Source organism: Mauremys reevesii, linkage group 12 (assembly GCF_016161935.1).
Source record: "Mauremys reevesii isolate NIE-2019 linkage group 12, ASM1616193v1, whole genome shotgun sequence".
NCBI lineage: Eukaryota > Metazoa > Chordata > Testudines > Geoemydidae > Mauremys > Mauremys reevesii.
Window position 1 is genome coordinate 34,014,875 of NC_052634.1, and position 27,932 is coordinate 34,042,806.

The 27,932-nt window shown below is 42.7% G+C and overlaps 1 protein-coding gene across 1 annotated transcript in view; it reads left to right on the top strand.

The window, feature by feature from the left end:
* The window catches only part of LOC120375385 (nectin-3-like), a 31,763-nt gene extending 16,356 nt beyond the window's left edge, over positions 1 to 15,407 (top strand). Inside the window, exons 5-7 of the mRNA XM_039496006.1 lie at positions 3,162 to 3,313; positions 14,227 to 14,490; positions 15,346 to 15,407. Coding sequence (XP_039351940.1) covers positions 3,162 to 3,313; positions 14,227 to 14,490; positions 15,346 to 15,407 — 478 coding nt within the window. The remainder of the gene's footprint in view (positions 1 to 3,161; positions 3,314 to 14,226; positions 14,491 to 15,345) is intronic.
* The last annotated feature ends 12,525 nt before the right edge of the window (positions 15,408 to 27,932 follow it).

The following is a 27,932-nucleotide window of genomic DNA, read 5'->3' on the forward strand; positions in this document are numbered from 1 at the left end:
TTTGGGGAAAGCAAAGGTAGAATCTCATCTGTACCTCTTTGTCACAGAAAACATTTCAGTTGAAGTTGATTTCAAATCCAGTTTAAATTCTAAATAGTGCGTTTGAATTGAACTGGTGCAGAATAGCTGTATTTTTACGTTTTGTCCACTGAATTTTAAGATAAAGGGGCTAGGTTATATTCTCAGTTATGGTAATAACACATGCTGAGCGATCTTAATAACCTGGAAGTAGATGGACAAATCTGTACACAACGAGGTTAATGAATCCTTGTTTGGCTGGGGAGATGACAAATGAGTGTGTATTGCAGCAGTGTGTTGTGTTCACGCAATGAAATGACAATAAAAGTCCATGCATGTACAATCAGAAGTAACATAAGTACAGATTTGAGCATGTTTAGCCACTTGACTCCTATGGTGGGAAAACTGAGATTATCAAACAGGATAGCTATTAAACTGCAGAAATAAAACATTTCCAAAATTGTCTAGAAGTCATTGGCCTATAGTCAGCAAAAGCTCATGTGGAAGAAAGTCTGAGGATGTTCATTCACTGTACATGTTGAATTTTTAGGGTACTGTTCATGAAAAGTAGCTGTAGCATGTGGTGTTGCATGGCAGATTGTGTTGACACTTCACTCATGGAAAAACACACACACACACTCTCACTCTCTCTCTCTCTTCTTTGAGTAATGTCCCTGTGGGTGCTCTATGTCAGTATATGCTGCCTGCTCGTGCACTCTTGATCAGCGATGTTTGCCAGTGGTGTCCGCACCTATGCCCTTATACCCCAATAAACTGCCAGTGTCTTGCAACAGAATAGTCCGTGCCCAGCAGTTGAACTATGTAGCTGGCTACCCTTTGCTTTCTTATGCCTTTCTCATTTTAGTTTCTTTTTAGATTTATTTTTTCTGTTAGAACAAGTTCACGCTTTGAGAGGGTTCACCCCTTCTTTCCTCTGGGTCCCTGTTCTCTCCCTCACCTCCGCCCTCAATTCCCGGCACTCATCCGCAGCCCCAAGTGTGGGTTAGGTTGTAGACCCTGGACTTCAAACCTTTCCATATGTGCCATAAGTTCTTCCCTTGGAGTGATGGAGATTCAGCCTGCCTCTCTGCTGCTTGGGAGAAATCCACATTCCCTCTAAATGTAAAGTCTACTTAAGATTTAAAAACAGATCTAAAAAATTGAGGTAGGAAAAACATACATTTCTATTTATGTAGTGCTTTTTGAAACTCAGGTGGTGAGTCAGACCCAAATATATTGGTTCTTTTGACCAGCTCTGCTTCGGCAGTAACCAAAGACACTAGACTTCCCAAGGAAAGACCCTATTCTCCAGAATCAGACAAAAAAGAGAAAGTCACTTCCTTGATCTGGGTCTTGAGACCTCATGTCCAAACACAGATATTTGTGAGGCTCCCTTTCCTGGAGTACTGTGACCACAGGAGCATACCTAGAAGTCATCTAGAGAGATTCCGACACTGGCATCCGACTCAGCCTTCATTTTGAGATTTGGAGGCAAAGTCCTTATTGGTACAGTCTTCCATAGCCAGAAGTGAAAAGTGTACCATACCTATTCTGGTGCTGCATCCAGCACCATCCTATATGCTTACTCCTGAGAAAACACATTCACACGTCCTGGTACTGTCCAGACTCCTATCTCACAAAGACCTCCGAATCCTCAAAGAGCCCGAATCATCATTATTGAAAGGTACTGAGAGGCACTCCGTCAGGGGTGGCTCCAGGCACCAGCACGCCAAGCGCGTGTCTGGAGCGGCAAGCCATGGGGGGCGCTCTGCCAGTCGCCTAGAGCCGCCCCTGTGCTCTGCACTGGTACCAACTCACAGGGACGACTCTAGGATTTGCAGATGTCTGTGGGAGGTCCACCAGAGCCACGGGAGCAGCGCGGACCTTCCACAGGCATGCCTGCGGGAGGTCCACCGGAGCTGCCTGCCACTCTCCTGCGGGACGCCGCCCCAAGTGCGCGCTTGGCGCGCTGGGGTCTGGAGCCGGCCTGCCAACTCATTTCTCTGAGCTTGCTTACCCTCCATCCTCTTCTTCTATGGTGACTCACCCTGTGGTTGCAACACCATCCCCACACAGGCCCTGAACTTAATTCCATTGACAGGATTTGGAGCTAAACTGGTGATAAAGTTGGTCTGTTTTAAGATTGCTCATTCTTGTAAATGTGTTTGGAAAATGTGTCCTTCAAGCCTTACTTCAAAAGATGGAAGATGATTTATTTACAGCCTACAAACCTGCAGAAGAGCACAAAAGACTCCTTGTGAAGGCATTCTGCACCAAAAAATTCTACATACAATATTTTAAATAATTGTCAAATAAATGTGGAGGCTCTAGCATGGTGTGGGGAGCTCGGGACACTGGCTGCACAGAGATGGAACATCACTGTGCAGCTCCACCGTGCCACCCCTCCCCCCCGGGACACAGACTGAGTGGTGAGGCTGCACCCAACTGTGACATAGTGTGCCCCAGAAACACCCCAGGGCCCTACCCTATGTGCCATATGCAATAGGGCAGGCAAGATCCAAGGGTGGAGGGGCTTAGTGTGGGGGAATCCAGGTGTGGGTTGGGAGGGTTCTATGTGGGGCAATCTGGGTGCGGGAGGCTTAGTAGGGGATCTGGGTGCAGTGGGGGGAGATCTGGATGCACAGGGACTTGTTGGACAGTTCTGGGTGCAGTGTTAATGCAACTCTGCAGGATGGTCCAGGTGAAGGTGGTTGGGGCTCAGTGTGAGGTGTGGGTGGGTGCTCAGTGTGGGAATCCAGTGGGGTCAGGATCCAGGTGCAACTGGTTGGGGCTTGGTAGGGTGGGTTGTTGGGGTGGTCCAGGTGCAGGGAGAGTGGGGCTAGTCGGGAGGATTCTGGGTATAAGGGGATCTGGATACACGGGGAGCAACTCCCTGTACAGTGATTCCTCTCTCTGCAGCTGAGGAGCAATGGCTATAGGAAGTATGGGGGATGAGACGGGGCAGGAGAGGAGGGAGTTGGGAGAGCTTCCGACAGCTGAGGGAGAAATCTGGGGATGGGTCTAACATGACCCCAGATGCCATGCAGGGGAAGAGGAGCCACCAGCCAGGTCAGATAATACATTTTGCATTTAAATTTTATTGTGTAAATTCTGAGAATGCTTAAACTTCCAAATATTGTTAGGTTGGATGGGCAATGGCCTGAAGGTTTAATGTCTTCAAATAATACTCTGCATTTCAACAGTCAGTTGACTTACAATTATACTGGGACTTACGTCTGTAAGGTGACCAATTCCCTTGGACAAAGAAGTGATCAACAGACGATCTACATTTTAGGTGAGTTGTTGTTTCTCCCTTCACTTCCTAAGCATGCTTAGTTTAAAATACTGTGTCAGAAATTGGATTAGGTGTCTAGTTGAATGTGTCTTTTAGCCATGTTCTATAACAGATTATCTAAAACTCAGAGTTGGGGGCGGAGGGAAGAAATGTTCTAAAACCCAAGCTTAAAACACTTTCCTGAGGGAGTCTGGTTTTATTCCTTTATCTTCAGCTGAGCTGTTCAGAATAACAGTGACACCTCTCACAGCTCATACACTCCTATGGAGCAAGCATAAAGCTAATTACAAGGGGCAGAAATGGTTAGCGCACCTTGCTCCACCTGCCCCTTCCCATCTGTGTGGTACTCTCTTGTGGGTGGGGTATTGCTGTTGGCAGACTTTTTGTTAGTATTTAAATCAGGAACAGCAGCAAAAAATCCTGTGGCACCTTATTCATCAGGAAAGCACTTATTCCATGGTTTCCGATGGTAAAGAATCTCAGTAGCAGACAGAAGTGCCATGTTACCGTAGTACATGTTCCTTTGAGTATAGCAGCATATTGAAAGAGTACCATGGCCTAATGAAGATCATACATAGTAGCATCAGTAGTAGAGCTGAGACCCAACATTATTATATTACCATGATGATGGGGGTAAACAAAATGGAATTACTTAATTTTATCAATAGGTGCAAATGCTTCAATTAACAGGTGGTAGCAGTATTCAGAACATGAACTATACATTCATTTTATTATTTTCATGTTCTTGAGGGCAAATCTTTATGGTAAGGTCTGAATCCATTCTTATCTCAGTAGCTACTGTGCTGGTGGCATTGTAGCTAATGAAAACTACTACACGACCACCCACCGTTCCATGTTCTTTTTACTTTGCTTCAGTTTTGGTGCAGGGGGCTTTCAGGATGCTTAGGAGTAAACTCATTGTTCTGGGGTATTTCGAGCCAGCTGCCTGCATTAAATGAAGATTCGAGGAGCATACGTTAGAAATGCAAGGAAACCCAGAGGACCTAGGGTTTGGTATCTGCAGAGCTGTGAATTGAAGGGGAAAGGTTGGGGCTTTCTGGCACCTTTTTCTGATGCCATGTGATCTTGAAGCAGACTTGACAAAGCATCACTAATAAATGCCCAGCTGGTCCTGGCTGGGAGTGAAAAAGAAACGATGTTACAGCTCTACAAATCTTTGCTGTTTCAGTAACTGCCTCAGAAACAAAACTTAAATCTAAACTTCTCCATTCAGGCCTGCTGAACTTTGCACTGTTTAAATGTTTGTCTCATGACATATCCAGAGCACTCACATGTAGACATTAACTAATTGTCAAAACACCTCTCTGAGGTAGGTAAGTCTCAGTATGCGGGAGATTAACTGCTCTGGAAGGAGGTGGAGGAATTAAGGGAGGGAACACAATAAATATATCCCCAATCAGCCTTTAAATCTTTGTAATATTTGTCTTTATAATGATGATGTACGTTTGAAAGATTTTATAGCAAGGTTAAAAAAGACTTTCATTTCCCTCCTTCTCCTACACCTCTTGTATTACTTGTTCACTTAATTGCCTGAATCTTGTTGCAAGCTTCCCAGGAGCCTAGCTGGTACCCTTTGCAACAGCCCAGCTGTGTGGACTGGTCCGGCAAAGGGAGTAAGGAAGTTGTGGTTATGATTGAGGTTTAGATACTGAGGTTCTGTCATACCTCTGCAACAGGCTTCCTTAGTGACCTTTGACAAGTGTGTGTCCTGCTCCATAAAGATCAGTGACAAGACATCCATTAACACCAGTGGGAACAGGTTCCAATCCTTAACCACCCTGTGCCCTAATTTCCCTACCTATGTTGTACATTTAATATTTACCTACTTTGTAGGGATATTGAGAAGCTGAACCTAGCTTTTGTTGCAAGGCCTTCTGAGATCCTTGGGTATAAGGAGCCAAATCAAAATACTAACAATACATGCAACGTTGTGTTAGTGGCAGTCTCTTTTCCCCTTGTGCTTGAAACGTTGTGAGGGCAGGAGGCTGGTTGCTGCTTTTTCTTGTTTTTATACAGTTCAGCTTGCCTGTCGGTAGCTTAACTGTAACCTGTTGCTCTCCCTTCCACCTCCCCCTCTGTTTCTGTGTTACCACTTTTAATGTGATGTCTGGACGTAGATTGGGAGCTGCTTGGTGCAGGATCTGTTTCTTCTCCATGTTCTGTGACACACCTAAACACACTTCACTCACCCACTTAGAAACATAATCATTCAGTATCTCCACGCTAACATGGCAGTGCTGTGTTCATGTCGCTCTGTAGCTCTGGTTGATGAGAACCTTGGATGCCCTTGCATTGGGGAGTGTGGATACATACACCGGTAGTGAGGGGGTTTATAATAGGAGGAGGAAGGAAGAAGAGCAGGAGCACAATCAGGTAGCACAAGCGTTTGCCTGGTTCTGTTCTCTCTGACTCTGATTTTGATGCTACTGTCACTTCCTTGACTTCATGGAGTTACTCCTGACTTCCTCTGCCGGGAGATTGGAATTGGAATCTGGACCCCTGGACTCAGTGCTCAGCTCTGTCTATTAGCCTCTGCCATTAGCTGGGTGGGGAGAGAGTCAGAGCTATTTGAGACTTCCAGATCCTGGAGCTGGCCAGAGCTGCACTAAATTTTTTCGGTAGGATTATAGACCTCACGGGACCAACTGCCAGCTGGGGGTGGCTAGAACATGGTGGTGCTCTGGCCACGTCTCTTTCCTGGAACCACCCTTACAGGCCCTATATGCTGGGGAAGGCAGAAGAGCTGACTGTATCAGCTCTGACTCCCTCTGGCCAAGTCTAATGTGACGCACAGGGCTGAGTGGGCCTCAGAGCTGTGTTCTCATTGCTCCACAGAGTCATCTGTATAATTTTCAGCTCAATTCCCATGGAGTGATCATAAATTAACTTTAACAGGAGAGCATACCTGGCATGGGTTGTATTCCAGGTGAAAGGTGGGTGGAGCAGGTTAGCTTCCCTGCAGGTAACAAGGTGTGTTCTTCACAATACCAAATTAATCAAACACTTTGATAAGATTGCAGCATGTCTATCTTTTTGTGGGAGGCCTCGTGCAGTATGAAATGCGTCCACCTTAACTAGAAAGGAGGTGCAGATGATAACAGGACCGATAATTCCATAATGTAACTTCATTGACTTCAGTGGAGTTTCAGCAGGAATAAATTAAGCTTAACCTATATGACTTTCCTCCTAAGACATAAATAGCTTTCAGTCCGTATAATGAGAAAAAAACACAGGAAATGGTAGAACTCACTATGCCTGTGTCTTCTAGAACAGAAATTACCTCCAACCTGATTCACAAGTGGATGTTAGAATGAGGAAAGCAAAGATGTTTGAAGTGAAGGCTAAAAGTTTGTCCTATGGTACCTGGATATTTTACCACATAGCAGTTATATATTGAGTCAGTGAGTGCTGTGGGCAGATCATAGAATATCAGGGTTGGAAGGGACCTCAGGAGGTCATCTAGTCCAACCCCCTGCTCAAAGCAGGACCAACTCCAACTAAACGATCCCAGCGAGGGCTTTGTCAAGCCAGGCCTTAAAAACCTCTAAGGATGGAGATTCCACCACCTTCCTAGGGAACCCATTCCAGTGCTTCACCACTCTCGTAGTGAAGTAGTTTTTCCTAATATCCCACCTAGACCTCCCACACTGCAACTTGAGACCATTACTCCTTGTTCTGTCATCTGCTACCACTGAGAACAGTCTAGATCCATCCTCTCTGGAACCCCCTTTCAGGTAGTTGAAAGCAGCTATCAAATCCCCCCTCATTCTTCTCTTCTGCAGACTAAACAATCACAGTTCCCTCAGTCTCTCTTCCATAAGTCATGTGCTCCAGCCCCTTAATCATTTTTGTTTCCCTCCGCTGGACTTTTTCCAATTTTTCCACATCCCTCTTGTAGTGTGGGGCCAAAAACTGGACACAGTACTCCAGATGAGGCCTCACCAATGTCGAATAGAGGGGAATACTCCTACTAATGCAGCCCCATATGCCATTAGCGTTCTTGGCAACAAGGGCACACTGTTGACTCATATCCAGCTTCTCGTCCACTGTAATCCCTAGGTCCTTTTCTGCAGAACTGCTTCCTAGCCATTTGGTCCCTAGTCTGTAACAGTGCATGGGATTCTTCCGTCCTAAGTGCAGGACTCTGCACCTATCCTTGTTGAACCTCATTAGATTTCTTTTGGCCCAATCCTCTAATTTATCTAGGTCCCTCTGTATCCAATCCCTACCCTCAAGATAATTATGACCCCTATTAATCCTTGTATGGAAGTTACCTAAGAGAAGGGAAGTCAAATCTCAAGTATGATGGAATAAAGTGATTACTAATAGAGGAGGGATGGTCTGATGTGTATGAAACTGGTCTGAGATGCAAGAGATTGGTCTTCTACTCCCATCTCTGCCATAGGCTTCCTGTATGACCCTGGGGAAATTAGTTAATCTCTCTGTGCCTTAGCTTATTTGCCTGTAAAATAGGGATAATACTTCCTTTCCTCACGGGGGTGTGATGAGGTTAAATTCATTGCTTGTTTTGGAGCAATGAGATTCTGTGAAGATATGGGCCATCTAAGTATATACGAACACATTTCCTTACTACTAGCTTCACACCATTGGCCAAGTACTATATGGGCATAATCACCTTCCTCTGGAAACAGGACACCACACTCAATAGGCAGATGGTCTGATGCTGTATTTTACTCCCATGTTCCTACTTAATATGTTGTCTCAACAGATTTGGCATGATAAAATATAGTGGCTGGATTAAGTATTATAGAGTTTCTGTCTATAGAATTAAAATGAAGTAAGGGATAGATACAGTATTATTACTGCTGTGCTTATTAAAATCTTTCATGTTACCTGCCCAGTTTTCAAGGAGTAAAATATCATCCATTTAAAAGTAAAATAGCAGAATCACTTAGTCCCTTGTTACATAGCAACTGTAAAATGATCCCGTAAAACATCACTGTCAGATTCAGAGCTTTAGGTGCATGATCTAGAGAGAAACACAATTCTCACTGTACTGCTGCAGTTTAAAAATGGCTGCAGGAGTTAAAAAACATGTTTCCAGGTTCATCCCAAAATGAGTTTTGATGCCTAAGAGGATGTAAGCGTGCATGCCGGGGCTCGACCCTCCCGAGGGTGGAGGGGAGCCACACCGGCTCACTACACGCGGTCTACTCCGGGCAGGTCCCCGGTGTTCCTGGGCAACAAACACAGAATCGCAAGGCGAGGGCCCTCTGTCTCAGGGCTGCAGAAACAAACGGGTCACTAACTTGGCCCAGGCCCTAGGGCAGGGGCCGAGCAACAATACACAGTTCAGGGAAGCTCAGGCCCTCTGGTGCAGGGGCTGAGCAACAGTACAAGGTTCAGGGAACCTCAGGCCCTGTGGTGCATGGGCTGAGCAACAATACAAGATAGTGACCAGGCCAAGCCCTGGATCAGGGCGGGACAACAAACAGTCAGGGCTCAGGCCCTTGGGCCTGAGCGCCGGGGTGAGGGGGAAGACTGCCACCCGTGAGTGGGGTGGCGGGGGGGACGCAGGCCCACCCACTCCACCCCAGCCCGGGGCCCTAGCAGCGGCTATCACCGCTGACGGTCAGTGGGGATCCTGACTGCAACACACTGACATAGGTTCAGGTGTGTCTGCAGCCTGACTGGGGTCGGCTACCCCCGGGCTACTTCCAGTTTCCCCCTCAGGGCCTACCTGGTCCATGGCATTGGTTCCAGGCCAGTCCACCAGCATGGGCTCCTCTCGACCAGGGCTTGGTGGCAGGTCCGGCAGCTCCTCGGGGAAGTCCGGCCAGGCGTGCTCGGGCAGCTCCTCTGGGTAGCAGCAGGGCTGGGGAGGCTCCAGAGGCTCCTCCAGGTAGAAGGCACGGGGAAGCTCCGGCCAGTCTGGGTGGCTGCCCTGGGTCCTGGAGGTCTCCCAGTCTCGAGCTCCCGGCGGCACGTCTGCTCCCTGTGGTGGCTGGGGCCTGACTGAGCTCTGGCGGCCGGCTTTTATACTTCCTGTCCCGCCCCTTGACTTCCGGGGGGCGGGAACAGGCAGCAGTGGCTCCGCCCACTTAGGTGTCTGTAAGGACGCTCCCTCTGCTGGGCAGGAGGGGAGCCACACCGTCTCACTACAGAGGAGTAGACATCTGATGGAAATACTGGCATACTTAAACATTGGAACAATAACCACACAGAAAGTGAATTGTTGCTATGGATGTGCCAAGCAACTAGGGAGATATGAAGTATCTTGTAAGTGGATGCACACACAGTCATTTGGAAGAGCTGAGCCAGCTGCTTTTTATTATAGAAAACATTTCTTTATTAGCTCTTGTAGCATATTTCTTTCTTTTTTTAATTCTAACCAGTCTGAAAATTGCATCTTTTTCTTTCTAGCAGTGACATACATTACTACAAGAGCTGATCTTCATTAGAAGTGTCTCTTGGTAATTCTCTGCTCATTACTGCTTTGGCTAAACTAAGAAATGGTTGAATTTTTAGTCATATCATGGGAGTACAAAACCTAAATTACCTCCTTCTTTATAAGAACCCATTAAAGCTTCATACTCACTAATTCTAGCACTGTTGGCGAGCTCCCTTAACCCTTGTGATAATTTATACCTCCGAAAGTATTTGTTTGTAACTGTGTGTGGATTTTGAAGAGACAGTGTTAGGTCATTTAGGTTCCAAATTAATTTTTTTCTTTTGGGGGTGGGGAGGAGTTTTATGACCTAATTGTAATAGAAATAGTTCATGAAAGTTTATTGAAAGAAAGGGCATTGACAATGGTATTCTCTTTGGAGTGAGGATGGTCTTGTGGTTAAGGCACTGGACTGGGACTAAGGGGATCTGAATTCATTTTCTGGCTGTGCCCATAAACTTCCCCTTTGACCTTGGGCAAGTCACTCTGAAAGTTGTAGTTTCAAGGCAAGAAGAGACTACCAGATCATCCATTCAGTCTGACCTCTTGTATATCATAGGCCACCAACACCTCCCAGCACCTGCAGGCTAAACCCAGCTGTGCCTCAGTGTCTCATCTGTGCAACACTTCCAGTCTGCCACGCTTGTCTTTTATTGTTTCAATTGTAAGCTCTTTGTGGCAGGGGTAGTCCCTCTTCCTGTGTCAGGCTGCAGTCACTATTGAGACCTCTAGGTCCTGCAATAGTACAAATAAATAACAATAGTAACAGATGTTGCAAGACTAGAGAGCCCGGAGTGAAACTAATGATTGTTTTGACAGTTCCCAAAGTTGTGCTAGGCACTTCACAGGAAAGAAGACCAGAGAAACTGCCTACAATGGCATGTAGCCGATCTGTGACCGCCAGTAGTAAATATCTCTAATGCTGGACACTAGATGGGGAGGCTTCTGAGTTACTACAAAGAAGTCTTTGCCAAGTGTCTGGTTGGTGGTGTTGCCCACATGCTCAGGGTGTAACTGTTGACCATATTTGCGGTAGGGAAGGAATTTTCGCTCATGTCAGATTGACAGAGACCACCGGATGGGGGAATGGGGGTGGGGTTCGCCTTCCTTGGCAGCATGAGGCACGGATTACTTGCAGATTTAAACTAGTGTAAATGGTGGATTCTCTGTAACTCAAAGTCTTTAAACCATGATTTGAGGACTTCAGTGACTCAGGCGGAGGTTAGGGATCTAATGATGGAGTGGGTGAGTGAGGTTCTGTTGCTTGCAATGTGCAGGACATCAGACTAGATGATCACAATAATCTCTTCTGGCCTTAAAGTCTGAATCTATGAGCAAACTAGAAAAGAAGCCTGGAAAAACAGACCTGTCAATTTTCCATTGTCCATATGGGTTAAAATGGATATAGCTAAGTAATTCAGTTGAGATCCAGTCGGGCAGCATTGCAGGGGAAAGGGCAAGGTACCGTCCTAACAACCCTCATCAAAACAAAGCTGTCAGAAATGACAGATGAGGGTGCTGTGGCTACAGCAGAGACCAGATCCCAGCTGTGGCCAGTCCAGAGCGTAGGGTAAATGTGTCCTTTATTACAGTAACTCCAAAATGGCTTGTGTAAAACTAGTTTGTCACAATTTATGATATAAAAGCCCAAATATACAAGTCTTGATCACTTGGCAAACAACTTGGGTAAACCCGTGTATTTTATATGGATGAATTGTGCAGCTGCCTGAGGTTTGTTTTTAATGGATAAATTAGCAAGAACTTCCATCAAGTCAGTAGACAAAGAACAGGACTCAGGCTTGTAAGTGTGAAGCTATATCATAGAATCATAGAATATCAGGGTTGGAAGGGACCTCAGGAGGTCATCTAGTCCAACCTCCTGCTCAAAGCAGGACCAATTCCCAACTAAATCAGCCCAGCCAGGGCTTTGTGTAGCATGACCGTAAAAACCTCTAAGGAAGGGGATTCCACCACCTCCCTAGGCAACACAATCCAGTGCTTCACCACTCTCTGAGTGAAAAAGTTTTTCCTAATGTCCAACCTAAACCTCCCCCACTGCAACTTGAGACCATTACTCCTTGTTCTGTCAAGGCAGGTTATATGTGGGGTTACACTGCAGGCCAGAAGTTAGCGCTATTGAAGTAATCCTTGGATTGTGGTGCAAACCAGCAAAAACAAGGAAATTCACAGTTAAAACGGAAAAGCCATCTTTAACTGGCTAGCAATGTTTCTTTTCCTCCACTGTGTTCTGCCCAGGGATCTCTCAGGTCTGATGTCAGTGAGCAGTTTTCCCTCAAAGCTGTTGTTCAGTGGGAAACTGGGTTTTTGACAAAATGAATTTTTTCACACCAAGTGTGTGCTTTCTGCAGAAACTTATTTTTTTCATCAAAAAACTGAACACCAGACAACTGAAATATTTCAGTTTGTGAATGTTGCTGCAGTGCCTCTGGGGATTCTAGTTCAGTTGTCTCATGTTCACATTTTCCTCTATGGGCCAGGCTCCCAGCCAGATGACATCTCCCATGAGAGGCTATGGCCAGTGACTCACATGATGTACCATCTCCTGCTCCAAGAGTGGAGACCATAGTGCATCATGGGTATGTAGTCTGAGCACGAAGCCTATAAAGAAGAATGGGAACATGCGGCACCTGACCTACTACAACTCACATAAAACAACCGAGCAGCACTTAGAAATTAAAGTATTTAAGTTTATGGCTGAAATGTTTTAGTATTCAAATGTCCACTGCAAATGAAAAATATTCAGGGGAGGCCAATTTTTTGACTGGCTCTAATCATAACACTGAATTGCCACAGGACAATCTAAAGATACAGGCCCAGATCTTCAGCTAATGTCAACTGGTTTAGCTGCATTGAGCACACCAGCTCTGATCCACTGATGTCCAATTAAAAAACCAAACCTGAACTTCTGCAGATCTGGACAAGGACCTGAAGCTGAGCCAAATTTAAGGTGTATTTGTGTCATAGGTTTGGATCATTCTTTGAATGATGGAGAGTGAAATCCTAGTTCCATTAACGTCAGTGGGAGTGTCACAATTGATGTCAGCGGGGCCAGGATTTCACCCTAAGGTTCAGTGGCAGTTTACTGATTCTTCTCATTAATTGGTGTAAACCAGGAGTAACTCTGTTGAAGTAAATAGTTTCACTAGTGTAAAATCAGTGTCAATGCAAAATCAGACCCTGGAATTGCAGTCTCAATGTGTATGTATAACTGTTATTAAAATTGATGGATGTTAAACAGACAGGTTACCTGTGGGAAACATCTAGGCTTTAAACTTCTTTTCTTTTGTCCCCATCTCATATAAAATTAAACACGACAGCATTCTACTACCGTAACTGCCCAATATGCTGCAGTATTGTCGCTACAGGCTCTTGTGGTTTGGAACATCATGATTGAATATAGATGACTGCTATTCTAGTGATTTTTTTTTGCCTTCCTGCTGGCTGGGGGATCAGGAGAAGGGCAGGGCTTAATTCTGACAAGCAGCAGGACTGGGAAGCTCTGGGCAGAGGACAGCAGCAGCAGCAGCGGTAGAACTTGCCATAATATAAACAAATAAGGGAGCCAGAATCATCCTCCCTCAGGAACTGTTTGTCTTTTCTTTTTTTTTAAAAAAAAAGCAACTTAATTTAAAATTGGCCAAAATAACATTTTGTTTAATTGAAGAAAGCGAAACGGCCCCAGGCCTGATACCTAATGTAGTGAGCTTCAGTTTACAGAAAACGTCTGTAGCTGAAACACAGATCGCAAAATGAGAGAAGGCTTTGTAGTGGCAATGCTGACACAACTGCAAAAAAACAAACTAAAAAGCCCAATCCTGCCCAGTCCTGCTTCAGTCCTGTTGACCCTTGGCATACTGCAATGTGAGGCTCTCGGGAACAAGTTGTAAACCTGGTGGCAATCATTCCAGAAACATTTTATCACTGACAGCACCTACTGTTTTCGTACTGCAACTTTGCTTGAGTTTCATTCACTTCATTGCCGCCACTCACAGTGAGTAAAGCAAGCAGGATTTGGTGCCATCAGTATCTCTCAGTGAGCTATTGTTAAAGTACCAGCAGTCCTTGACTATATGACGTTCAAGTTATGACAAACGGCACTTAGGATGTTTATAAATTGTCAGTGTTTCGACTTTATGTCGTTGGTTTTAATTTTATGATGCTCAATCCGACATTCCTATGGGAAATTCAAGTTACAAAGTTTTTGACTTAAGACGTGATTTTCAGGAACCAATTGTGTTGTAAGTCCAAGGACTGCCTGTACTTGGTCTAAACCGCACCTGTACAATGCTGACTGCTGTTATCTGACTAAGGGAAACCATTGCTTGTCACCAATTGATGGCATTTCTGCAGTTTTCCTCATGAGATTAGCGGTGCTATGGCTGCTGTCATCAGTCATGCCAGGCTCTTTGATTGTTGTTTGATGCCTTTTTTATTGAGTTATTTATTTTCTTCTCCATCACAGAATATCCGGGGAATGAGACTGCTGTTTTAGAGGAATTGGTGTTTGGAAGTGGAGATACCCTTGAACTTTCCTGTAACACCCAGGGCTCTTCCATGTCAGTTTTCTGGTTCAAAGATGGCATTGGGATTGCACCTACCAACAGAACTCATATTGGACAAAAGTTGTTGAAGATCATTAATGTGTCATCTGACGACTCTGGGCTGTACAGTTGCAAGCCACGGCATTCCAGTGAGGTTCTGGGTAACTTTACAGTTAGAGTAACAGGTGAGTGCTGTAATGCAAATATTTTTGTTTGTTTGTTTTTTATTCTAGCTGATGTTCTGCATTTGTTCTCTATGTTCTGCGGGCTTCTACATGAACTCTCAATTTCTAGCAAAGTCAAAATAGGCAAAAGTAGAAACCACTTTTCTGTCATAAGTGTTAGAGTCTAGAGATTCATATCATGGGAGCTTTGGAAATGCTGTTAGACAGATTAAAACCAAAATCCCCCCGAATGCTTATAGATGTTTAATTCACAGTACCTGGTAAAGTACCTTAAATGATACACACCCCTTTGAGATATTTTATGGATGGGTAAACTGAGGCTCACTGAGGCATAGGAGTCCTGACTACTAATCCCCAGTTCTAGCTGATAGACAGTACTTCCTCTCTAACCACATGACATAATTTTGCGGATTCATTTTAGAAATATCATTTTTGTACACAATCCATATGGGAATCTGGTACTTAATCTTAGGGCCTTAAATTTATTATTACATACTACATCCTTCATGCACTAATGTTGGCACACGGGATGGAAACACAGACTTTCACAGATTCTAAAGTCATAAGGGACACTGAGATAATCTAATCTTACCTCCTGTATAGTACAGGCCATAGAACTTCATCAAAATAATTCCTAGAGCAGATCTTTTAGAAGAACATTCAGTCTTGATTTTTAAAATTGCCAGTGAGGGAGAATCCACCACAACCCTTGGTAAATTGTTCCAGCAGTTAATTACTTTCACTGTTAAAAATGTACATTTTATTCCCTCTGGCCCCTTCCATCCCTCTGTCATTAACTGCTGCTTCCATCTGCTCTGTGGTGTTGTGATGGACTGTTTTGCCCTTCCCGCTAAGGGTTCTTCATAACATTTCTCTTGGGCATCCTCATTTCCTCACACCAGTTGGTCTCCACTTGACCGCTTCATGTGGAGTCTGTGTGTTGTCATCCAGAGTACGTGCCCCAAGTATGTGCTGTGTCCCCTTCTCATTCTAGTGGAAATGGGCTCCTGGTTTTCAATGGCATTAAATGGACGATATCAGAACTTTCAAACAAATATGTGTCAATGAAACCACTACTGTCATTTGTCTAACCCTTTTAGCCTGATTAAGATAATTAGAGCTGGAGGACCATAAGCTGCTCCAAACATAGATTACTGAACTCCAGGGTACCAGAATGTCTCTGTTTCTGACAAGTAATGACTAGATAATTAGCTAAGAACACCCATCGTTATTGAAAACTGCTGGACAGGTGGTTGGATAAACATCAGTGTCATTAGTTGATGATAACCCTGATTAAATAGATTAAGGCAGTGGTTCTCAAACTTTTTACACAGCAAGCCTCTGAGTGTGGACCCCCTTATAAATTAAAACACATTTTGTATATTTAACAGCATTATAAATGCTGGAGGCAAAGCAATGTGTGGGGCTGGAGGTAACATCTCGGGACCCCCATGTAATAACATCACGACTCTCTGAGGGGTCACAACCCCCAGTTTGAGAACCCCTTGATTAAGGCCTGATTTTCAAAGTAGCTCCTGATTTTGGGTCACCTAGGTTCAAAGTGCCCATATCTCCCTTTATTTCCTTTGGAGTTGTGAGTGCTAAGCATTTCAGTAAACTGGGCCCAGATCCTCCATGGTATTTAGGTGCCTAAAATACCTTTTGAGAACATTGGCCTGGGTATGTCAAATTGGACACTCAAAAATGGAGGTACCCACTTTTGAAAATTTGTCGCTAACCTTTTACCGTACTAAGTCATTCTTCCACTACACCCGAAGTCTCTGGCCCCTGGCTCTGCTCATGCCGCTTGCCAGTGGTGGGGAGGGGAACCCAGGCACTCCCCTCTACACTGGGTTCCAGGCCAGGGACCCTATAATTGTCAGCCACGGTTTACATAGTCCCCTTGCTGGTGTTTTCCTGGGCCTCTTCCTACCCAGCCTCTCTGAGCCTTTCTTCCCTACAACTTCCCTTCTTTCAGGGTTAGGATCCCAGGGTTTATTCTCTCCTCCCTCCAGATTTCTTCCGCTGTTCCTAGAGAGAGTGACTGTGCATTCTCTCCCAGCAACTCTCTTCTGCTCTTAACTTCTTGGTGTTGTACTAACCAGCTTTCTCCTGCTCAGCTGGGCTTCATGATCGGTTAAGCCTGATTTTCCCTCCAGGTGCAGCCAGGTACCATAACTGACTTCTCAGGTCCATATTAGCCCTTTCTGTGCCTGTGTGAGGTGCACACCCTCCACCACAAGGAGTAAAATGAATCAACTTTTTCATTACAGTGGTTTGGAAATCAGGTTCAAAGTTATTGCCCTGTACAATATAGGTTAATTAAAGAATAGATTTGTGTATGAATAGACTTAAAACCTTTTAAGCTTCGTCTTTAAAACACAGGACCTTGGGTGTGGGTGGGACTCAGCACATTGCTAGTTAAGAAGGGGTAGCCCCATTTCCCTCCTGCAAACATTAACACTTACATCCATCTTAAACAAAACAATCTTCAGAATTGATCCTGCATGCCAGTTATTGATACTCCAGTTCTGCAATCCTCCTATGCACAGAACTGCCCTTGGAGCTGATGGGTGAGTGGAGTCCTGGCAGGACAGGATCTCAGGTTACTAGTACTTGCTCTTTTCTCACAGTACTAAAATGCAGCTTTTGAAAACCCCAGGCCAAGATTTTCAAAAATAGTGCCTGCTGCTAAGGTTCTGTGATCATAGTCAGGTGCTGACACAAGTGACCTGATTTTTCAAAAGTAGTGTGTGCCCAGCAGCTCCCACTGAATTCAGTTCCAGTCTGGATCTCTCCGCACGTCTGAAGTCAGTCCACTTCTTTAGGCACTTGAACATGAATTTAGTCTCCTAACTTTAAACACCCATTTTTAAAACATTGATTCTAGTCTTTCTGAACAGACTCAGCATTGTGAATAAAATGAGAAAGACCTTTTCTTTCTGTCAGTAATAACACGTACCCCGATAGGAAAGGAAAATACCGTCCACTAAATCTGTTTGATTTCTTGTCAAAGTATAGTATTTAATGAAGAATGTGCTCCCCCCCCCCCAGTTTTAAAGCATATCAATATCCTTATAATCATGCATACAAAAATAAGAGTTACCAAACCTCATGCTTTCAAGATGCAGGCTCAGGAAGAATTTTACCCCTTCCCTCCCCCTTGAGCAGCAGTGCACATTTGGTCATGTTCTTGCCTTCATCAGACTCTTAGCAGATATTGTCAAAGGACCCAGTTCAGCAGAGCACTCAAGCACGTGCAAAACTTTCACCAAGTCCCATGGGGTTTTAGTGGGACTTAAGTCCTGGGACTTAGACACATGCTGAAAATTGTGCACATGCTTAAATGAATCTGGGCCAAACACAGGATGCTAGGTATGATGCCCCAATAATCTAATGCAATATGGTAACTCCTATGTTTCTATACAGTGAATATTTCTGCAGGTCTCTGCAGATTCTGTAGAACAGTCATAACTTTATTAGCTTTTTCATTGTATTTATCAGTCAGCTGGATAGAAGACAATACAAAAATTGCAAGAACTCATCTTGGAACAAAGGATATTCTGCCTGACTTAGGCTAAATTGGATGCATTACATTTCTGGCCACATGTTGAACATTCATAGAATTTCCTACTGCCTAAAAATCTGCTGCCAGTTACTTTTACTGCTATATCAAAATGTAAAAGCAGATGCATAATCTAATGCCTTTTGTGTTTGCTGGAGATTATTTAAAATAAGAGGCAAGAATAATGCTAAATCTTACAACAGGCTTCAGGGTATTATTTTATTGGTTGGTGGTTTCTAAACTAACAGTAGCCACTCAGGAAAAAAGAACTACCAACTTTTGTTCTCAGCTCAATAAATGCAAACATGGTATTAGGCGGTGTGAAATGACAGGGGTAAGTACAGAAAATATCAAAAAGCCGTTACATATTAGTGATATGCTCTCCCCTGGCATCTACTCTTTTGGTCTCCAAAAGAATATATCCCATTGCAGAAAGGGTATAACCAAAAAAAGAAGAGAGCCAGAGAAGGGTAGTGAAAGTGCCTAGAAACATGGAGCAACTTGGATATGAGGAGAGATTTTGAAAGATTGGGGTTGTGTAGCTTAGAGAGGAGCTAACGAGGTGATGTGACAGTGGGGTATTAATTTAATGAATGGTCTAGAGATGACAAAATAGGTTCTCCCTCTTTCCCTTTGAGACCTAATTAAATGTCCATCACTCCCAGAAATGTAATGGGGGGGGGGAGGTGCAACATTTCACATATGGAGGCTGCCTCTTGAAAGACTGCTCCATAGTGGTTTTAAAAAATGACTGCGTTTTATCTACTGTTTCTTGTAGTGGTATCAAGAAAATGAAATACTAAAACACCAGTAGTAGTAGCACAAGTGACTTTTTTTTTCTTCCATTTCAAGATTCTCCATCATTGGTTGTTGGTGGTGATGATGAGTCTGAAGATACAGCTGATGGTGATGGTGATGATGATGATGGGTCTGAAGACACAGGTAATGGCATAGTCTGTTTCTTTAAAGATATCATTCATAGTGTTTCCACTCAAGAAGGTGTTGTTTTAATTGATTATAACATAGACATACAGCATTATTATTATTATTCAGAATGTATATGGGGAACTGTGCGGCCTGGTGGATAGGACACAGTCATGCCTCAGGAGACCTGAGCTCTTGTCCTATCTGTGCTGTGGACTCACTTGGTGACCTTGGACAAGGGACAGAACATGTTTCTGCCTCAGTTTCCCTTTCTGTAAAACAGGACTGCGTTACTTTTATGAAATGTGCTAAAGAGGCATCTTACCTCATTCAAAGGTGAAGGTGATAGCCTGTAGCATTGGAAATAAGAACTCTCCTGTGAATCAAAAGAAAAAAGGTCTTGTTGTACAACCCCAGCAGCAGATTTTAAGTGATGCTTCAGTGCATACCCTTGAGAGCAAGCTAAAACTCAGAATATGTGCCATTAAGAAGGAGACAGGAAACTTCAAATTTTTTTAATTGCTTAAAAACAATTTAAACCAATCAAGATTCTGGAAATGTACTAGTTATTACGTACTGCAGAAAAGTATTTTTAGTGATTTCAACTGGTTTCTGTAGAATATTTTTTTTCAAACAGTTTAAAATATAAACTTGAATTGTTACACTGCTGACGACTTTCTCTTAAAAGGAAATTCATAACCAAAGGACTGCACAACATAATTTATCTTTGAGTTCCTTCACCGTTCCCCACTTAGGCTGTTGAGTTTCTATTAACACAGTCAGGGTTTTGGGGAGAATAATTAAAATCAATAACTTACTTTCTGCTAACTTAGCACATAATGTATCGTTTTTCATTCTTTACGAGTTCGCTTCAGTGAACTGAACAATTTCAAAATTTAATAAAACTTTAAGTAAAAAGTGAAGATACTGTTTGTCCTTTGCCAGTATTATTCTTATCTTTGGCTGAGGAATTGGTTAGTGGTTGGTTTTGTTTTGGTGTTTTGTGGTAGATTATATCCTCTATGGATGAGATAAAACTGGTTGGAAGTAGTCAACTATAAAATCTACATAAACTGAAAGGAACTTCTCCATTCTTTCAGGAGAATTAATGGTTATTTTAAAATTTGACAGTGATTGCTTTTGTGCTACAAATGCAGTTCCCCACTCTGCTTATCGTATAGCCCAAAATGAATACACAGAAGCCAACTCAGAATTAGTTGAGAAACTTATCATCTGTATTGCAAAAGTACTTTATAATTGCTCAAACTTCTTAGAAATTTAAGAATGAAAAACTATTGTCCATTGGTAGAGAGCAACATATTTACATATTCATCAATGTGGCTTCTTATAAACCCTCTACTGATTTAGCTTGCATTGACATTCTTGGCCTTTTCTGTGTCTTGTCTACCCCATTCCTCTTTCCATTAGATCCTCCTACTACTATTACTCAACCACCCACGGTTCCATGGCATTCTTCAACTGATGGCATCAGAGCTTCAGCAACAGAACCAGAACTAATGCATTTTCCAACATCAACCTTGTCTCCCAGCATTGCTGGCAATCGGGGTATCAGCATTGCTAGTGCTGTGGGTGGGGCTCTCTTTCTGATAGTTGTAAGTGTTTGGGTTGGAGTTTTCTGCTATAGGAGAATACGGAAACGCCATCGTTACTACTTTGTTAGGACCCGCAATATACCATTAGATATGGATGAAGAGTCTCAAATAGCTGTTTTCCAACCAAATGATGTAGACTCTTCTCCTGACATTATAAAAGAAGTAATAGACATTTCACTGGAAGTTTTAACATCAAACAGTGATTTAGAAGACCCAGACAAACCAGATGAAACACTTTAGACAATACTAACAGATCACAAAAACAGTATGAAAGACCAATGGATTATTATGAAGGAGGAACACTGGGAAGGAAGTACATGGGTGGGGACATATAGATGGCTCAGTAATATCCCGGAGGGAGTGGTGTGTTTAGTAACCACTGATACAGTTCCATTCATTAGTTGATCACTTTCAGGTTGTTCATATTTTTACATGAGTAAAAACAAGCTTTTTGAAGTTGATTTTCAAGCTTTTGCTGTTGTAAAAATTTGGGTTAAATGTGTCTGAGCTGCTTTATGATTTTTATTGATATGATATTATTGGACTTTTGATGCATAATGCTTTATTCGTCTACTGCACACGTAAGAACCAAATGCCAAATTAAAGTTACCATAGGACAATGTTAGAGTTAATAAGCAGCTGTCTTGGCTTTGCAATTTAAAAACAAACAGTTTACCTGAGACTATGGTCAAGTATAATCTTTGTTAAGCACGTGGCTTTTTTATGTATATATACACACACATTTTAGACAAAAAACGAGTGCATTAGTCTCAAAGCTGAAGGTAAATTCAATTCTTAAAAGTAAGTTTTACTATAAAAAATGGATTTGCTTAAATCTGTTTTTTTTTCAAAGGTATATTTTACTTTTCTACACACAAATGAATACCTCTTTGTTTTAATGAGCCTTTCTGCAATGCATAGTTAGTGGTAACTTTTTAAAAAGAAAACATGTTGCATTGAAAAAGTTAGAATTCTCAATGAAGGTGTTTTAGAGGCATAACAATGAATATATGGAAGATTTTGTCTTGTAGCTGATTTTTGAGAACCATGTGTTACACTACAGTTCATTTCCAAAAAGTACGATTACAGTCTATTTACAGAATTAGTCAGCTGTAGTCCTGCACTTCACACGAGATCAAAACCAGATTCTCAAACTTAAGAGAATATTCAACTAGAAATAAGATGATGCCAGAAAAGTTTTCACTGGGATTGGGAAATACAAGGTTAGGTCTCATTTCAGATACAAATTCTAAGCGTATGGGGGAAACAAATGGAGTGAATGTAGCTAAGATATAGAAGTTTAAGATTTTAGCAGAATACAGCATAACCTAGTGTGCAGAACATAAAAGGTAAAAGGGCACATTTTACAATGCTCTGTGGTTACATCATTTCTTTTAAGAATTGAGCATACTTGAAAAAAGCATATTTATGAAAAGGGGTTAATGTAAAAAAAGTGCTATTTAAAATAAAACAAGTAGGGAAATAACTATTGCTATTTGATGCTGTTGAAAAATAATTTGTACCAGAACCTCTGGGATTCGCAGAACAGCAGTTGTATGTGTTACTCAGTTGGGTTTGTTTGTATTGCATTGGTTTGCTTTGTTGACTAAAACAGTACACAGTCTTGTAGCTAGGAGAAGCAGATGGCTCCCAGCAATGTCATTGAATGCTTGGAAGTCAGTTTCAAGAGCTGGAACAACCTTGCCTCTCCTTCAGTAGTAGGTTCACTGCTTCATCTTTGCAAATGAATAGAACGGAATCTGAATGAAATTAATTCAGGTAATCCAGTTTGAGGGCAGTTACATTGTAACAGTGAGAGGGGAGAAATACTTCTGTGGCGAAATCCTATTTTAAGCTCTCATCTTTACATGCATTCATGATTTAAACTCTTACCCAGCAAAACTTGCCTTAATGTTGAAGTCCAGAAATGAAAAAAAACTTAGCCGGGGGGGGGGGGAGGGCGGTATTGCCACACAAATAAAAATTTAACAAGCTTGGACCAGAATTTTAAGGAGGCTGGATGGCTACTTTTTTGAATGTTTCCTTTAGTAGTAAAAGCACTGCAAAATGACAGTATTTAGAGCTTTGCAACAAAGACAGTATCTGCATTAGACTTTTGACAGTTTGTGATGCCAAATGACTGCGTGTCTTACATGGTTATTAATACTTGCAAATAAAAATAAGCATTTATCTAATGGACAATTCCTGAGTGGAGGTTTTCATTCTCTTAAGTGTTAGTGATGTCACTAACTCTATGACAATAAAAGAAAAGTAGCTCCCTGCTATATGGGTACCTTGTAAGGTACCTTGTAATCACCTAGAAAAATTATGCTCCTCTCAAGTCTTGGCAAAAATAAGATGGCGTAATGAAAGGGCCAATAGGGTCATAGTTTAGGGCCACCAAGCTGCAGAGTCCCCAGTAATGTTTGTCTGAAGTGGTATATGACTGTATCCGTTTGAGCAGTGTCCAACAGCTTTGGGAGCTGCTCCATCAGAAGGCATTTTCTTTCTGTGTGGAAGAATCTGTAGACTTCCATTCTTCTCATGCATACCACTGATCCTTCTGGCCAAAGGACTGAAGAGCCTAGATACCAACTCAGCTCATTGATGTCGAGGAGCAACGAATAAAGCAGATCAATTGTGTATATTTCTGACTTGAAGAGGGATAGTACCATTGCACCCTCCCCAGATTGACTAACCTTGTATACACACAGACACATGCATAGTCTACTAAGGACCATTGTGCTAGCCAGAGTGACCACAGGTGCATGGTATTCTTCCATCCTAAGTGCAAGACTATTCACTTGTCCTTGTTGAACTTCGTCAGATTTGTTTTGGCCCAATCCTCAAATTTGTCTAGGTCACTCTAGACCCTATCCCTACCCTCTACCGTATCTACCTCTTCTCCCCAGCTTAGTGTCATCTGCAGACTTGCTAAGGGTGCAATCCATCCCACCATCCAGATCATTAATGAAGAAGATAATATGCTTTTACAGAGGTGGAAGAAAGCAGTGCATGAGGCTGACCATGAATGAGTTTGGAAGCTACATGAATCTCTGGGGCAGTACCAGACAGGGTCCAGGGCATGCATCCCTTCAGATGTTGATGGAAGGTTTGCATGTGCGGAGTGCTAAAGTATTTTTGTCCATCCTAGTGACATGGCCAAGAAACTAATGCTGAATACTGCAGCTGACAGAGTGCAATGTAAACAAGTATCATACCGATCTCCCTCTTGCTAGTAGAGCGTTCTGCTAAACTCTGCACATGCCCAGCCCAATCGCACTCCCTACCTTCATCTGGCTTCTCTGACTGAGCACAAAATGAAATACACACAAGATGACATTTAGAAAGATGAGAGTTTCAGTTGGTGAACCTGCCAGATAACAGCTGCTGCTGCTGGAAATATAGTGGGGGAATAGACCAGGGAGATTACACTGATCAGGCCTTTGGAGAATTTACTAGGGAAATCCTCACGAAAGCTCATGCTGAAATAAATTTGTTAGTCTCTAAGGTGCCACAAGTACTCCTGTTCTTCTTGCGGATACAGACTAAGACATCTGCTACTCTGAAACCAGGGAAATCCAGACATTTTATAATTTGGGATTCTGAAGAAAAGTACAGGGAAATGAGCGCCTGGATTTCAAGTTACATCACCTTGTGTGCCTCCAGTTCGTCCTCTCAACTTTTTCCTGTCCTGTTAACTCAAGAGTAAATAAGCCAGCAACAATTCTGATTTCAGGAGCAGATTTTTTCACCCCTCTGGATCTATGACCAGGTGTTAGATAGAAGTTGATGTGCCTCCCACCTCTCTTGTGTGGTGTAGTGTACAAAAGAGATAAATAAATCTGTTTGCAAAAATAATTTCTCTGACAATGGGAAAAGGAAAAAATCATGAACTATAAAAAGCTCAGGCCCTAACTAACTGGAACTTTGGCAACAACTGAACAAAAGAGAACTAAAGAATACCCCCAAAATACTTTACTGTCTCCAGGTTTTCTTAACCAGGAGGAATGAGTTTAAGATGCAGTTGTCGTCACAGGTGATCCACAGTCTCTCGGGATCTGGAAGCTGACATAGTGGGACCCTGGGTGATAGTCCTCTGGATCCTGGTGACTGGTCCAAAATGTAAAGGGACTGTTTCCCCCTTACTGACATTCAGTGGGGATGTTTTCGTTGCTAGCTCCCAGCCCTAAAATGGGGAGGGTCGATGGAATGTTGGGACCCTGGGACTGACACATCAGAAAAAGGCAGGCTAATAAACAGGGACAAGTTTTTAAAGTGCTTGTACACAAATGCCAGAAGTCTAAATAATAAGATGGGTGAACTAGAGTGCCTTGTGATAAAGGAGGATATAGATATAATAGGCATCACAGAAACCTGGTGGACTGAGAGCAATCAATGGGACACAATCATTCCAGGGTACAAAATATATCGGAAGGACAGAACAGGCCGTGCAGGGGGAGGAGTGGCACTATATGTTAAAGAAAGTGTAGATTCAAATGAAGTAAAAATCTTAAGCGAATCCACAGGTTCCATAGAGTCTCTATGGATAGAAATTTCATGCTCTAGTAAAAATATAACAGTAGGGATCTATTATCGACCACCTGACCAGGACAGTAATAGTGATGATGAAATGCTAAGGGAAATTAGAGAGGCTATCAAAATTAAGAACCCAATAATAGTGGGGGATTTCAATTATCCCCATATTGACTGGGAACATTTCACTTCAGGACGAAATGCAGAGATAAAATTTCTCAATACTTTAAATGACTGCTTCATGGAGCAGCTGGTACGGGAACCCACAAGGGGAGAGGCGACTCTAGATTTAATCCTGAGTGGAGCGCAGGAGCTGGTCCAAGAGGTAACTATAGCAGGACCGCTTGGAAATAGTGACCATAATACAATAGCATTCAACATCCCTGTGGTGAGAAGAACATCTCAACTGCCCAACACTGTGGCCTTTATGTTCACAAGGGGGAACTATACAAAAATGAGGGGGTTAGTTAGACAAAAGTTAAAAGGTAGAGTTACTAAAGTGAAATCCCTGCAAGTTGCGTGGGCCCTTTTAAAGACACCATAATAGAGGCCCAACTTCAATGTATACCCCAAATTAAGAAAAACAGTAAAAGAACTAAAAAAGAGCCACCGTGGCTTAACAACCATGTAAAAGAAGCAGTGAGAGATAAAAAGACTTCCTTTAAAAAGTGGAAGTCAAATCCTAGTGAGGCAAATAGAAAGGAGCACAAACACTGCCAACTTAAGTGCAAGAGTGTAATAAGAAAAGCCAAAGAGGAGTTTGAAGAACGGCTAGCCAAAAACTCCAAAGGTAATAACAAAATGTTTAAGTACATCAGAAGCAGGAAGCCTGCTAAACAACCAGTGGGGCTCCTTGATGATCAAAATTCAAAAGGAGCGCTTAAAGACGATAAAGTCATTATGAGAAACTAAATGGATTCTTTGCTTCAGTCTTCACGGCTGAGGATGTTAGGGAGATTCCCAAACCTGAGCTGGCTTTTGTAGGTGACAAATCTGAGGAACTGTCACAGATTGAAGTGTCACTAGAGGTGGTTTTGGAATTAATTGATAAACTCAACATTAACAAGTCACCGGGACCAGATGGCATTCACCCAAGAGTTCTGAAAGAACTCAAATGTGAAGTTGTGGAACTATTAACTAAGGTTTGTAACCTGTCCTTTAAATCGGCTTCGGTACCCAATGACTGGAAGTTAGCTAATGTAACGCCAATATTTAAAAAAGGGCTCTAGGGGTGATCCCGGCAATTACAGACCGGTAAGTCTAACGTCGGTACCGGGCAAATTAGTTGAAACAATAGTAAAGAATAAAATTGTCAGACACATAGAAAAACATAAACTCTTGAGCAATAGTCAACATGGTTTCTGTAAAGAGAAATCGTGTCTTACTAATCTATTAGAGTTCTTTGAAGGGTCAACAAACATGTGGACAAGGGGATCCGTGGACATAGTGTAGTTAGGTTTCCAGAAAGCCTTTGACAAGGTCCTCACCAAAGGCTCTACGTAAATTAAGCTGTCATGGGATAAAAGGAAAGGTCCTTTCATGGATTGAGAACTGGTTAAAGGACAGGAACAAAGGGTAGGAATTAATGGTAAATTCTCAGAATGGAGAGGGGTAACTAGTGGTGTTCCCAAGGGTCAGTCCTGGGACCAATCCTATTCAATTTATTCATAAATGATCTGGAGAAAGGGGTAAACAGTGAGGGGCAAAGTTTGCAGATGATACTAAACTACTCAAGATAGTTAAGACTAAAGCAGATTGTGAAGAACTTCAAAAGATCTCACAAAACTAAGTGATTGGGCAACAAAATGGCAAATGAAATTTAATGTGGATAAATGTAAAGTAATGCACATTGGAAAAATAACCCCAACTATACATACAACATGATGGGGGCTAATTTAGCTACAACGAGTCAGGAAAAGATCTTGGAGTTATCGTGGATAGTTCTCTGAAGATGTCCACGCAGTGTGCAGAGGCGGTCAAAAAAGCAAACAGGATGTTAGGAATCATTAAAAAGGGGATAGAGAATAAGACTGAGAATATATTATTGCCCTTATATAAATCCATGGTACGCCCACACCTCGAATACTGTGTACAGATGTGGTCTCTCACCTCAAAAAGATATTCTAGCACTAGAAAAGGTTCAGAAAAGAGCAACTAAAATGATTAGGGGTTTAGAGAGGGTCCCATATGAGGAAAGATTAAAGAGGCTAGGACTCTTCAGTTTGGAAAAGAGAAGACTAAGGGGGGACATGATAGAGGTATATAAAATCATGAGTGATGTTGAGAAAGTGGATAAGGAAAAGTTATTTACTTATTCCCATAATACAAGAACTAGGGGTCACCAAATGAAATTAATAGGCAGCAGGTTTAAAACAAATGAAAGGAAGTTCTTCTTCACGCAGCGCACAGTCAACTTGTGGAACTCCTTACCTGAGGAGGTTGTGAAGGCTAGGACTATAACAATGTTTAAAAGGGGACTGGATAAATTCATGGTGGCTAAGTCCATAAATGGCTATTAGCCAGGATGGGTAAGAATGGTGTCCCTAGCCTCTGTTCGTCAGAGGATGGAGATGGATGGCAGGAGAGAGATCACTTGACACTTGATCACTTGATCATAGGGTTAGGGTTAGGGTTAGGGTTAGGGTTAGGGTCAGGGTGAGGGTGAGGGTGGGGGTTGGTTAGGGTTTGGTTTAGGGTTTTTTTCGGTGCGTAGGGACTAAAAAATGGAAGAGGGTTAGGGTTAGGGTTGGGTTAGGGTTTAGGGGTTAGGTTAGGTTAGGTTTAGGATTAGGTTAGGGTTGGGG